This window comes from Phyllobates terribilis, unplaced genomic scaffold, assembly GCF_046119375.1.
Source record: "Phyllobates terribilis strain yellow unplaced genomic scaffold, ASM4611937v1 Scaffold_13__5_contigs__length_258822181, whole genome shotgun sequence".
NCBI lineage: Eukaryota > Metazoa > Chordata > Amphibia > Anura > Dendrobatidae > Phyllobates > Phyllobates terribilis.
In genome coordinates this window covers 122092518-122105695 of record NW_027362773.1, presented here as the reverse complement: position 1 = coordinate 122105695, position 13178 = coordinate 122092518, and the positions used below count along the sequence as shown (strand labels likewise).

At 44.4% G+C, this 13178-nt stretch overlaps 2 protein-coding genes across 5 annotated transcripts in view; both read left to right on the top strand.

Annotated features, from left to right (window-relative positions):
• The window catches only part of POLA2 (DNA polymerase alpha 2, accessory subunit), a 70398-nt gene extending 68185 nt beyond the window's left edge, over positions 1–2213 (top strand). For all 3 annotated transcript variants that reach the window (XM_073658572.1, XM_073658571.1, XM_073658570.1), the window contains exon 19: positions 1712–2213. In XM_073658572.1, the coding sequence (XP_073514673.1) occupies positions 1712–1861 (150 nt within the window). In that variant the 3' untranslated portion in view covers positions 1862–2213. The remainder of the gene's footprint in view (positions 1–1711) is intronic.
• Positions 2214–3649: 1436 nt separating this feature from the next.
• On the top strand, positions 3650–12829 carry CDC42EP2 (CDC42 effector protein 2). 2 transcript variants are annotated; one of them, XM_073659524.1, is made up of 3 exons: positions 3651–3846; positions 11163–11246; positions 11791–12829. In XM_073659524.1, exon 3 carries the CDS (start codon positions 11864–11866, stop codon positions 12404–12406), a length of 543 nt encoding a protein of 180 aa, XP_073515625.1. In that variant the 5' UTR covers positions 3651–3846; positions 11163–11246; positions 11791–11863; the 3' UTR covers positions 12407–12829. The 2 variants fall into 2 exon arrangements, with proteins under 2 accessions (XP_073515626.1, XP_073515625.1); XM_073659525.1 differs by lacking the exon at positions 11163–11246 and having other exon boundaries at positions 3650–3846.
• Positions 12830–13178: the final 349 nt, after the last annotated feature.

Below are 13178 nucleotides of genomic sequence, written 5' to 3'. Positions count from 1 at the left end.
GACAGGTCCTCTGTTATCAGGAATTATCCAAAGCAGGGAACCACTTTGGGTATAATGGGTGGTCACACTTCACCATCCTTGAACCTACATACATTTATATCTGTAATCTAACTCTGTTATTTCTGAAAGGCTCATCTGAAGACAATTGTTTCTTACCTGGGTAAAGCCCCCAATACATTTCGATAGCTGGTTCGGCTGGCAACTATCTCTCCAATTCATAGACGCGCTCCTGTCTCCTCCTATGAGAAAGCCGCTCCAAGACACATCTAGCGCAACCTGTCTCAAAAAGGATCAGCAGTCCGGAAACGGACGCGCGGACTCCTTAACTCCCCCAACAATCATTAGACTATCCGCTGAACTAGTCTTTATTGGCCGGTTTGGCCAACATTAGTCGGGGGGCTTAATGCTCAGTTCACACACATCCAGTGTTCCATGCTGAAGCTACTTTTAGGGAATCCTCTGATGGGAACCTCAATGGAGCCATCCACTTGAATGGAGCCGACAGTCACAGTATGGCCTTCATCCTGGCAGTTGTACGGTTGAGGGTGGAATCACTTTGCATGGTTATAAAAATCCTGTAGTGTCTGATCCCACTGATCACTTTTTGGCTATGTGCCCACGATGCAGAAATGCTCAGGATTTTTTCCTGAGCGTTTCTGCATCTCCCTGGCAGAAAAAAACGCATGCGGATTGTACATGCGTTTTTCCTGCCAGGGACAAGTGTAAGTGAAGCGTTCTTCACATGCATTTCCGCATTCGGGTTGTAAACCGCTTTCCAAGCGATTTTAGCATCACTTGGAAAGTGCTTGACAACTCGGTCACACTATATAAATCCATGCAACCGGCATGGATTTATATAGTGTGACCCGAGGGAATGTCAAAAAATAAACCTATACTTACCTTCTGATGGCCCCCGAGTCTTGCTGCGCTCCTGTGCTGGCTGCCGGCAGATCGCGGTACGCTGTACTGAAGGACCTGCCGTCACATGACTGACTTCACCGCAGGTCCTTCAGTCCTGCGCGATCTGCAGGCAAGCACAGGGAAGGAATCCGGGGGCCTTCGGAAGGTGAATATAATCTTTATTTTTTATTTTATATTTTTTTACAGCTTTTAATGGTACCTGGGTGTGGCGAAGAGTCTCCTGTCCTCCACACCCGGGTACCATCCGCACATTAGAACGCGCCAATTACGCAAGTACAGATGCAGTGATGCGGATTCCATGTGTTCTAATGCAAGTCAATGGCGGCCAAAACGCAGCACTTCCGCAAAATAATTGGTAGTGCTGCGTTTTTTTCAGCAATGATAATTTGCAGCGGAAATTTCCGCAGGATGTGCACAGCACATGCAGATTATCATTGGGGAACATGGCAGGCCTTCTACCATGCGTTTCTGCAGCGTTTTTGCCGCTGCGGAAACGCTTAAAAAATGCCTCGTGGGCACACAGCCTTTGAGGACTTTTCCAGGTCCTACTCAGAAGCCTTTTGGAAGGAAAACCCCAGAAAAAAAATTTGCATATGTAGAATGTTCTGTGTTTTAGAAAAACGCTCCAATTGATGCTGTATGTAGATTTTCTTATATTTTACAATATAATTTTAATTATAAAAATTATAAATAAAACAATAAAATAATATATTATGGTAATAAATTTAATAAAAATAAATAATTATTATAAAAATAATTTTCTTTTAATATTTTTCTGAATTCACCATAGGATATCTCAGGCTGCATCTGCATAAATCCAGGCCGTCTAACAAAAGGAATGGTAGGAGGAACCTACGCCCGCTTTTTGGTCAAGAGGGAGACCGCTGGCACAGAGGAACGGAAGTCGCCTTGCATATCCGCTCAAGTTGTTAAAATTTAATATTGGATACTTTTATTCAGCATATACAGACTTAATTACAATGGACTGAGCTGGGGGAATAATACCAGGAATAAAGCGGGCACCGGAGTGTGCTAGGTTGTATCACACCAGACCGGGTGACCGTGTCCTCTTTATAGGGAAAGGGTTGGGTCCTGGTAAGACATGAGACAACCTGCACGGCACGGACAGGAGCTTACCGCGATGGCTGTGCAGACTGGTGCACGGGAAAAGAAGAGCAACTGGGAAAATGACGGCTGCAATCTGATCGCTGCTTTGTCCTCCCTTTTTGCATTAGTTTTTATAAATCTCCTGTATTGTCGGAGTGTCGTGTATTAAAACGTCTTGAACAAAAGTGGTCATAGCACCGAGAAATCGTCTTTCATTTTCAATAGGGCATTAGGCCCCCGATGTCACGTCGACAGATCAGAGGCTTCTCTTCCACTCTGCTCTGTTGATGGAGCATGCCTGCTGACATCACGCTGATTGACAGCTGGCTCCCCGTTGCCTAACTGCAGGGAGCCGACTGTCAATCGGCAGTGACGCCCCGACGACAAAGCAGAGCTGAACAGAAAGAGCTGCTCTGACGTGGAGCAGCTGAATCTCCAGTCATTCGTTTTTAGGCCCATCATAAAAAAAAAATAAATAAATGTAATGGTCCTGGAAAACCCCTTTAAGTTCCTGGCGTTCAGCCTCTGATTGATCTAGGTGATAACATCGTCAGAGCTTTACTATACAATACCCTATATAACAATCTTCTCCCTTCTACAATGTGAATGATGGAGCAATCCAACAGCAAAAACTTTTTATAGGCCTCCGAATCAAATTGGATCTGACACCAGATTTTATGATACGAATGCATACATTGTTGAATAGATCTTAGACCTGATGCGGCTGGTGTACAGACTATGAAAATCCACATCACAGTGGCTGTATAATCCTGATGAGGCTGGTGTACGGACTATGTAAATCCACATCACAGTGGCTGTATAGTCCTTTTTGGAAATGTTCACGCCTGATACTTTCTGGTGAATAACCCTTGAATAAGTTATACTTTTGAATAAAGGATAACCTACTGATCGCTGGGGGTCCGACTACTGGGACCCCCAGCAATCTTGAGAATAATGCTCTGGAGTTGAGAATTTGTGCTTTGCCTGGCATCTTCTCCATTCCTTCTCTAGGGGACTGACAGAACTAGCGGAGCTCTGTACTCTGCTTTCTTGGGAAGTCCCATAGAGAATGAATGGAGTGCACGTCTGCTCTTGTCAGAGGAGGGTACGGAAGGTGATGGCGCAGTGCCTAATTCCTGGGCTCCACTATTTTTGGGAATCAGGTGGTTGGACTTCCAGAAAATCAGCAAATTGGAGAATAACTTACAAACTTGGGAATAACACTTGAGCGGACGCATTTTACGAGTCTAACTGGACTCTTAAGATGCACGTCTAAATGTTAGGATCGCACAAGCATTCAATCCCCCCCCCCCCCCCCTCACACACAAGTACACCAGCTTCATCATGTCCACAACCTATTTAATATTGTATGCAGATTATATTGTGTAATCTATACACTGACCTTTGCTCTATTGTATATCAATAAGCTGCAATAGTAGTCTGCATATCAATCTGAACAGTGACCTGATTATATATAGCAAGGCAAATTCTTGCTGTTAACTTTGTGTTGTGTAAATAAAGTTTAGGGCTTAAAAAAAAAGGTGGTACCTGATTGGTTCCCTAACTCCCCGCCGTCTCTTCCTGCACCGCCCACCTGGCGGTGATTGGCTGCCTCCTCAGTTGGGCGGGTCTTAGCGCTGGGTGTCTGTGTCTCCCCAGTCGGAGCCGCACACTGCAGGGTCTACGCGTCTGATGTGCATCTCCTTTAATGCTGGTTACTTGGCGACTGAGAACCGGAAGCCCAGGCCACTCCCAACCACGTCCGCATCTGCCTGGGACCAGACCTGGAGGCAGCGGTCCTGCGTACGTCCAGCACAGGTCAGTGTGAACGGGGCAGACAGCGGCGGGACATGCTGAGAGTTGTAGCATTTAGCTGGGTGTGTGCTGTAGCGGGCAGCTCACCTGTGAGAAGGGAAGTGCCTGCACTGCTGTTACTTCTACGTTCCCAGTGCCGGGCAGGTGTGTACAGGGGCTAAGTAGGGGGCATTCTGTGCTGTAAGCTGTGCTGGCATTGCTCCTATATGGCAGAGCCCCCAATATAGCCCCCCAACTGTAGTGAGGCCCCCCACTCCCTAAAGGTCACACTATGGGACCTTTATCCATAATGTGTTCTCCATGGCCGCCTTCGGGGGGCTACAGAGACCCAGTGGGTCCATTCTTGGTGATCAATTTCTCCTCTACCTTTTTCTTTTATGTAGTTTTATATATATATTTTATATTTTTTTGTGCTGTTTGTTGTATGAGGGTTTTATTTTGTGGCACCATTTGTATTTTTTATTAAGCATTTTCAGGTACAAACGACTTTTTCTTTCCGTGCGACTGATCTTTTTATTCTCCTTTTGGGAGATAAAACAATTCTTCTGCATTTGATATTTCTTTAATGTTTCAGCTCACCGTGCGGGATAAATATAATATTCGTTCTGACCGTTCCTCGTGGTTGCACAAAATGTTTTTTTTTTTTTTAAATTATTTTAAAGATTTTATTTACACTCTGTGAAATGAGGTTGGGGGTGTGATTGGATCTTTTTATATGTTTTTTCAAAATAATATAAATATATATTAAAATTTTATTTTCTTATTTTTTTTCAATGGACTTGGCACTGTGGTCACTTGTACAGTATCGCTGGAATAGTTAATTAGCTCCAATCCAGTCTACAAACATGGCGGCAGCAAACTCCGCGCCTTCATTAGGCCTCTGATCCTCTGCTATGACCATATCGTTAGCATCCTGCTGTCATTTCCAATCGCTCAAATGCCGCTGTACAGATTGAAGGGGTTAAACTGCTGTGATCGGAGCCAGCTCTGATTGCAGCAGTGACTGCAGGTCCAAGTCCAATGAAAAGAAAATCTATAATTTTAATATACACTTGGGTGTAGGGATCGGGCACAGCAGATCACGTACAGCAGATGTTGGAAATGAAACCCTGGGCAGAGTGGGCAGCGTGGGCCTAGAGCTGTTTTGCTGGATGCAGGCATCGGCCTGTCCATTGTTACTGTAGTTTTGGTGCCCGTGCACAGATGAATGACAGTGGGGAATGTAATAAAATATAACAATTTCTCACCTACTCAATCACACACTGATAACGTCCCATCCGTCAATCGCAGCCCTCATGGATCATGTTTGTATATAAGGCATATGATTGGTGAGATCAGAGTTTGGTTGCAGCGGTCACATAATTGCTGAGCGTGACGTCATCATTGCAGGATCGGTGGGGATTGCATGAGTGAGTAAGGCTATGTGCACACAGCGGGATGTTTTGGAGCAGAAACTCGATTCTTCAAATCCTTAAAAACTGTAACTCTGCAAAAAGGTATATGTGCACATAGCCTAATACTGGTTTTAGGAAGACCTGGACCCTATGTAGGGCCCATTATTCTGTGTGGAGGGCTATGTGGGGCCCATTATTCTGTGTGGAGGGCTATGTGGGGCCCATTATTCTGTGTGGAGGGCTATGTGGGGCCCATTATTCTGTGTGGAGGGCTATGTGGGGCCCATTATTCTGTGTGGAGGGCTATGTGGGGCCCATTATTCTGTGTGGAGGGCTATGTGGGGCCCATTATTCTGTATGGAGGACTATGTGGGGCCCATTATTCTCTATGGAGGGCTATGTGGGGCCCATTATTCTGTGTGGAGGGCTATGTGGGGCCCATTATTCTGTGTGGAGGGCTATGTGGGGCCCATTATTCTGTGTGGAGGGCTATGTGGGGTTCATAGTTGGGGAATCATACTGTGTTGGGTCACCATACTTTGTGGGGCTGAAGTTGAGGGGGTATGGGGTTTAGTATGGTCACCATACTGTGCATGTGGAGGAATTCACTGTGGGGTCATCATACGGTGTGTGGGGGCACTTTTGTTGGCATCATACTTTATGGGAGCAATGTATGGGCTTCAATAGGAGGAACATTACTCTGTAAGGGCTGCAAAGTTGTGAGATCTACTCTTCTGTGACCCCATCACTTATTAAGGTTTTTTTTTTATTTTAAATAAACATCAAGGTGGGCCCGCGACTTTGTCAAAGTTTTTAATTTTGTCCCTCTGGGTATTTGAGTTTGACAGCTCTGGTCTAGAGGAAAGAAGGTTTAATCCTAATCACCGACACATTCTTTACTGTATTAGCAGTGAGACTATACAGTTCTCTGCCACATGTTGTAATGGTTGATTCAGTACTAAAATTCAAGGAGGCCTGACTACCATTCTTGAAAAATATAATATGACAGGTTATGGGCACTAGATTCTATGACTGGGGTTGATCCATATTAGAATATTAGCAATTACCTCCAATTAGAAATGTAATATAGTTCTTCTGATTCACTAAGTCTCTTTCCTCATGTACAGAGCAATGCCGGACCTTAGGTATCCATGGTTATGACCACTGATATAGTGACACTTGCTAGTGGTTGTAACCATGGATACCTAAGGTCCTGCAATGCCTGCACATGAGGAAAGAGACAGCGAATCAGAAGAACTATACTACATTTCTAATTGGAGGTATTTGCTATTATTAATAATAATAATAATTAATAATATTACACCTACTACATCTTGGAGATGTGAATACCCCTTATAAGTCTATCTTCAACTTTAAAACTATGAAGCTATGGATGATTGAGCCAGTTTGCCACTGTCATAGTATTTTGGAGGAGGATGGCGCTCCAGTTGTTGGCAGTCCGGTCATTCATGGAGTCATCGTTTTGCATCCGCTGGAGAGCCGCTGGCTTGAGAAGAGTCTGAGGGACTCTTGGGATCCATGACAGGTTTATTTTCCTATGTTGCTGTATAGGTCAGCATTAATGTGCGGAAGTTCACGGCGCCGCCGTCATCAATTAAAACTTGAATACCCCGGAATTGCATCCGGGCGTTCTGTTAGTCACCATGGTTAGGGTAATCTTGGGCGGTTGACTTTTGTACAAGGTTTTGATGTAGGTTGTATGATTTCTTACGTTTTCCAGTAAGTGCTTTGAACTCTTCCGTCTGTAATAACCGATACTGATGAAATAGCTGTGATACATCGGATAATGACACCGTATAGCAAAAACCTCAATTACCTTCATTAGAAGATGGTCAGTCATGGGAGAACTAGAGAAGGGGAGGATGCTGAGCACCAAATCATGGACCCATCTCCGCCCGAGCAGCGTGGACAGTGCAATGCTCATCTCTAATTGGAGACACTAAACTACAAAAGCACAACAGGCGGCCACGAGAGGTGGCGAGTGCTCCTTCAATGGAAGTCTTCATACAGAGGCTGGACAGACATCTGTCTGAGATGGTTTAGTGACTCCTGTATTGAGCAATGGGATGGACACGATGACCCCGGAGGTCCCCTCCAACTCTAATATTTTAGGATTCTATGAAAGTCCTCCACCAGATACAGATTTCCCTTTCGTCGGCCACTTCTAGCATGAGGGCGTGAGGCTGCACGAAATGCAACTTAACAGGATCATCCTTGTTCTGTCATTCTTCTCATTCCAATAAACAGTCTCGCTCTTCAACCCTTTGTACACAATGAATAATTCTAAAAATCGCCCATTAAATTCTCAAGCGCCTCCTACAAAGCACTCTTCTCTGTGCCGCATTCAAAGTAAGGTTATCAGACACTGTTTATAAGAGCGGCTAAAGTAAACTGAAATCTCAACTTTTCACCCTGAATTAAGGAGATTTTTGGGACATACAAGTTATCGGCCACCATTCAGATCTTTCAGCGGTAAGTTCCCACGGGATGTTTTTCTCTACAAATTAATGGAAGTAAAAAAGATTCTGCAGCTTATGTTAACATTCCCAGGATACAAAATCAGCACCAAAAGTCACTTTCAGCTGCAAATTTTTTTTTTTGTATGGATGAGATTTAGTAAAACTTTGCTGCTTCCATATTTGACTTAAGTAAACTGTGGCTGTAGCTGTACCCATTTAATGCCCACCAATTGGGGGGTTTTATAATGCAAATTAATTAGACCACCTGGTTAATCTCAACTGTGACAGTGAGTGATAGGACTCTGTATCTCAGCAGGAAGCGTGTGGTTTGCTGTAGCTTTGAGCTTCATATTTGGTTTAGTTTATACTTTCAGTGATTTCTAGATGTCACAGGGGTGGCCGTACCATTGGTGCAACCTGTGCTGCCGTCCAGGGGCCACTACCACCTACAAAGCAGTAAGCTGCTTTTGTCACAAACCCAAAAAGGGACTCATACTGTTCTTGCGCAGGGGCCCTCTTGTGTCTTTTTACACCACTGACTAGCCCAGCAGCCAGCCTACTGGGATTTACTCGATCATTGAAGGCTTCATTAAAGGGGTTATCTCATGATGGCAACCCCTCTCCATCTGCTCTATTATGGGAATGGAGCTACCAAAGAGTGGGCCATTGCTCTACTGGCCCGAGCCCACCCATGCATTACTTGGTCACCATTCATTTGAATGGCTGGCATGTACTAGTACTATGGCTACCAAATCATAACCGCTTAGGTCTATGGTGACTACCAAGGCAGAAATAATTTTTTTTTTTTTTACCTATTGGATCCCTGCCATTCCAGTGGTTGCTGTCTGTCCTGCAGTCGTCTGACTGTTGCAGCTAATTAGTGGCCTCAAGGGGTCACAGGCCTGACATTTAAATCGCTAATGTAAGTGATTGGCTGCAACGGTCAAGTGACTAATGGATCGGATGTCTCCACTGCAAACCAATGGTGCCCATTTAAAGGGGTTGTCCGGTCCAAATTGATAAGTCTGCAGTCACTCTGTGTGACTGCAGACTTTTGCATTCCCCCAGTGCACGCACTGTGGGGATTCACCGAGGGATTGACCTAGCTCCCATACACATGTATGGAGCGAGGCTGCGCCCTCTAGTCAGGCGTGGCCTTGCTCAATAAAAGTGTATGGAGCGAGGACACGCCCGCTTCCCTGGAGTATGTATAACGCATACATACCCTCCGGCCCCGGTTCAGAAACCAGACAACCTTTTTAAAAGGGTTTTCTGGCCTTGGAGTAAAAATCTGCAGTCAATCTATGTGACTGAAGACTTGGGAATCCCAATAGTATGCACAGTAACGCTGTCAGGATTCTCTGGTCCCGGGAGCTGGTGGATGCGTGACTGCAAGTATGTGATTTGCATGCATGCGGCCTGGTGCCGGATAGACGTCTAGTCGGAATGTGGCCTGAAGCATGCAAATCATATTCTTGCAGTTACATGACCGCCCTCTAACATCGGAGAATCCTGACAGCGCACACTGTCACATAGAATGACTGCAGACTTGAGCTCCAAGGCTAGATAACCCCTTCAAACAGCAGGAAATCATCTTTTATGTGATGGTTATTATTTTATTTTAAGAAGTTAAAACTTAAACATTTATTAAATGTCCACAGGATTGGTGAGGGTCCGACCCCTGGGACCCCCACAATGTATTAACCAATTTTTCCACACTTTCCATGACTATACATGTTCTCACCTAATATAAGTGCAGTTTTCCTCGGTAATATACTGTTGCACAAGCTTCTGCCAAGCTGAAAATCCAGCCGATTGGGATAAAGCGTGCTCGGGCCGCGGCTCTAGAAGGAGCCGTTCCCAGAATTCCATATATTTGGCTGACTATCAATGACCCCCGCCAACACTTCTCTCCCCTGATTCAGCAGAACGCCTGGGAAACAGAAAAACAGTGTTATGTTGCAATGCTGTAACTGTGTGCCTCCATTGTATACGTCCTGGGAAATAGCACGGTGTAAGGTGAAATTTAGCCACGGGGTATAATGCAATGCGTGGAGTGCGAACTGTGACTAATACACAGCCCTAATTATATTGGAATATACAATTACAGTGTAACCTAAGGCCACAGCTTAGGTGGTTGTCGTATAAACAGCATTTACCACCTATTCTTGGGGTAGGTGGTAAATGTATAGTGGCCGAGACCACCCCCCTGATCACAAGAACGAGGGTCCCAAAGATGGATGCATAACCACCGCTCCATTCACAGATTCCTAATCTGAGAGCAGCATAATGTAGAGACAGAGACCCTGATTCCAGTGATGTAGCACTTACTGGGCTACTTTATATTCTCAGCAGGGGATTATCATTAGAGGACTAGTAAACCTGCTGTCAGGTAGGCACACCCCGCCCCCACCACTGATTGGCAGCTTTCTGAGTAAAGCTGCCAATCAGTTGTGTGGGCGGAGTTATACACAGCTGAGCATTCAGAGCACTGATAAATCTGCAGCAGAGAAAACAGTGATTTTATCAAAACTGCAGCAAGCAGCCCAGTAAATACATCGCTAGAATCAGGGTCTCTGTCCCTACATCATGCTGCTCTCAGATGGGGTAGCAAAAACCTGTTCACAGATTCCCTTTAAAAAAAAAATTCTTACAGATGTTCTGAATGGCTTCCTAAAGGACTCTACTTTCTAGCAAAAAGTCTTATCCAAACTTCTGGGTTGAGGGATCCCACAACACTCGATGGCCCCTCTTGTAATGAAAGGTAATTGCTTGTTTAGTTCAGATTGTGAGATCTCACGCTTACATAGCGCTCCTCATGCCAGGAGCCCACAACCCAGAAACTTGGACCCGACTTTTGCTGCAATGTCTGGTTCTTTAGGGCAGGGTTCCCCAACTCCAGTCCTCAAGGCCCACCAACAGGTCATGTTTTCAGGATTTCCTTAGTATTGCACAGGTGATGTAACTATTGCCTGTGCTGATGATGGAATTATCACCTGTGCAATACTAAGGAAATCCTGAAAACATGACCTGTTGGTGGGCCTTGAGGACTGGAGTTGGGGAACCCTGCTTTAGGGGGCCATTAGGAATGCTTTTAAGATTTTTTTTTTAATGTGTTAGTTAGAAAAATCATCAATATGTGTCTGCCCTTTAATTAAAAAAAAAAATGGGGGGGGGGGGGTGGGAGGTAGGACCAGCCACAAATTGGTGATAGGTACTCATTAAGCTCTCAGGACTCTTGTTGGTTGACTTGCATGTGACGTAACATTGTAGAGACCCTCCACCACAATCCTCTTCGATGCTGAACATGGTTCCATCTATCACCTACAATATGACTTTTTCCTGGTTTGAGGGACTTTATTCCCAGTATATTTGACTATGGCTTATGATGTGAGATGTTTTCCTGCTTTCTGTACTATATTCTTTTGCTTTCTTCTTCCTTCAGGTGTGGTGGACTGAAAGACTTAAGGGATTAACTGCGAAGACCGAGCTAAGACTCCACTAATATTGGAACAAAAGTTTGTTTAAAGTAGGTTTTGTTCATTGCATTATATCATTGTGTACTTGGTATTACCATTTAAGATATAAATATTCTAAAGCCTACCATACACAATAGATGTTTGTCGGACAAACGATGGTTCAGCCAATTGTTAGACCGTAAGATCGTTTGACTCTTCTGGCAACTGCTCATCTCACCAACATGGGGCGTTGATCCAGGGAACTAGTCTGATTGCCATATGGAGTCGGGGAGGAATTTTTCCTCTAATATTGAGTTATACATGTCTGTTCCATGGGGTTTTTGCTTTCTTCTGGATCAACATGTTAGGTTATAGGTTGAACTTGATGGCCTCAAGTCTACCTTTAACCTTAAAACTATAAAACATAAGGATTAGCTCTCCAAAATCGGACATGCCAGATCCTTGCCTTCCTCGATATAATTTGTCAGGAGCCCCCATAAATATTAGACTGATCTCCATGGGCTTGTCCGATGCTAATCTAATATGTCCGGGGGCTTTTATTTTAAGCAGTTTTGGAAATACTTACTGTATTGTTTCTTCTTCTTTTTGGATCAGAGACTAGATGTTTCATACGAAGCGGACTCCTATCAATTCTGTTCTTAACTTCCAAGGCTGAGACGCTGCGAATATGTCAACGAAAGCTCCCATCTACCTGAAGAGAGGATCCCGCAAAGGAAAGCTGCGAGATGTCCTGTCTCCCGACATGATAAGCCCTCCTCTCGGAGACTTCAGACACACCATACACATCGGCAGCGGAGAAGGAGATGTTTTTGGAGACATTTCTTTTTTGCAGGGAAAATTCCACCTTCTCCCTCGACAAAACACTTGTTCTTCTACATCTTCATCGCCTGATGCCACCCCGCCTCGATCACATTCGCAGATGCCATCACCGGTCTTAAAAAATGCTATCTCCCTTCCTACAATAAGTGAGCCGCAAGCTCTCGAGCTTCTTCAGGCCCCTCCGCCAAAACCACCTCGGCTTCACCTGGATGAGAAGAGTAAGAGCCCAGTGAAAGAAATGGCCAAACCCTTACAAGTGATGGATAATGGCTTTACAGCCGAAGTAAAGGAAGAAAAGTTCCTTGCTCACGCTGGATCTCTTCTCTCCCTTCATGTGGACTTGGGACCTTCAATCTTGGATGATGTGCTACAAATAATGAACAAAGAGTAGACATCTCGGGGACTAAAGTGCCAAAGTTCTATAACTGTTCATATGTATTTTAAACACTACGAAGATTTTAGGAGTTTACTGTTTAGGCATCAACCAGAAATGATTTCATGCTGCCTTACGATTACTTCATATAATCTACACATGCTTTTTATCATCGAGAACCGGCCAGATACTTTGGGGCCTGTACTGGAAATGGACAATCTGGATCGTATTTGTTCATACGCTATGCAATGATGCAACGCCTCCACAAAGCCAAAGCATCTCCAATTCTTATAAAAGTGCTTTTCATTAAGACTTCTAGTGCCTTCTTGCCAGGAAATGATAAATGACACTTTATTTTAATTTTTTTTTCCTCCTTGGAATGTTTCTATGTCCAAGTTTATAAGGTTCTTAAGATTTAATACAGAAAGTTATTTTCGAAAATTGTCTGCTGTTTATTCGCGTTACACTTCTTATACTAACTCTGTGACATTCATTTTCATCACATGTCAATAAGATCTGCATGGAGTAGACTCAGGAGCTGAACCTGCATCATATCCGTCAGATGCCTGTAATGACCGCAGCCGGAGAAGAGCTCTGATCGCTGCTATTAACCATTTAGTTGCTGCTGTCAATCACTGACCCAACAACTGAATGTCCTGCTTGCTGGTGCAAGAGGATGGGTTACAACATTAGCTGGTGGCCTGCTGAAAGCCCCTCCTGGTTGCCATCTTATCTTAGTCTTATTGTGAAGCTCAGCCAAATACTGATCATCATAGGACAAACCTCAGTT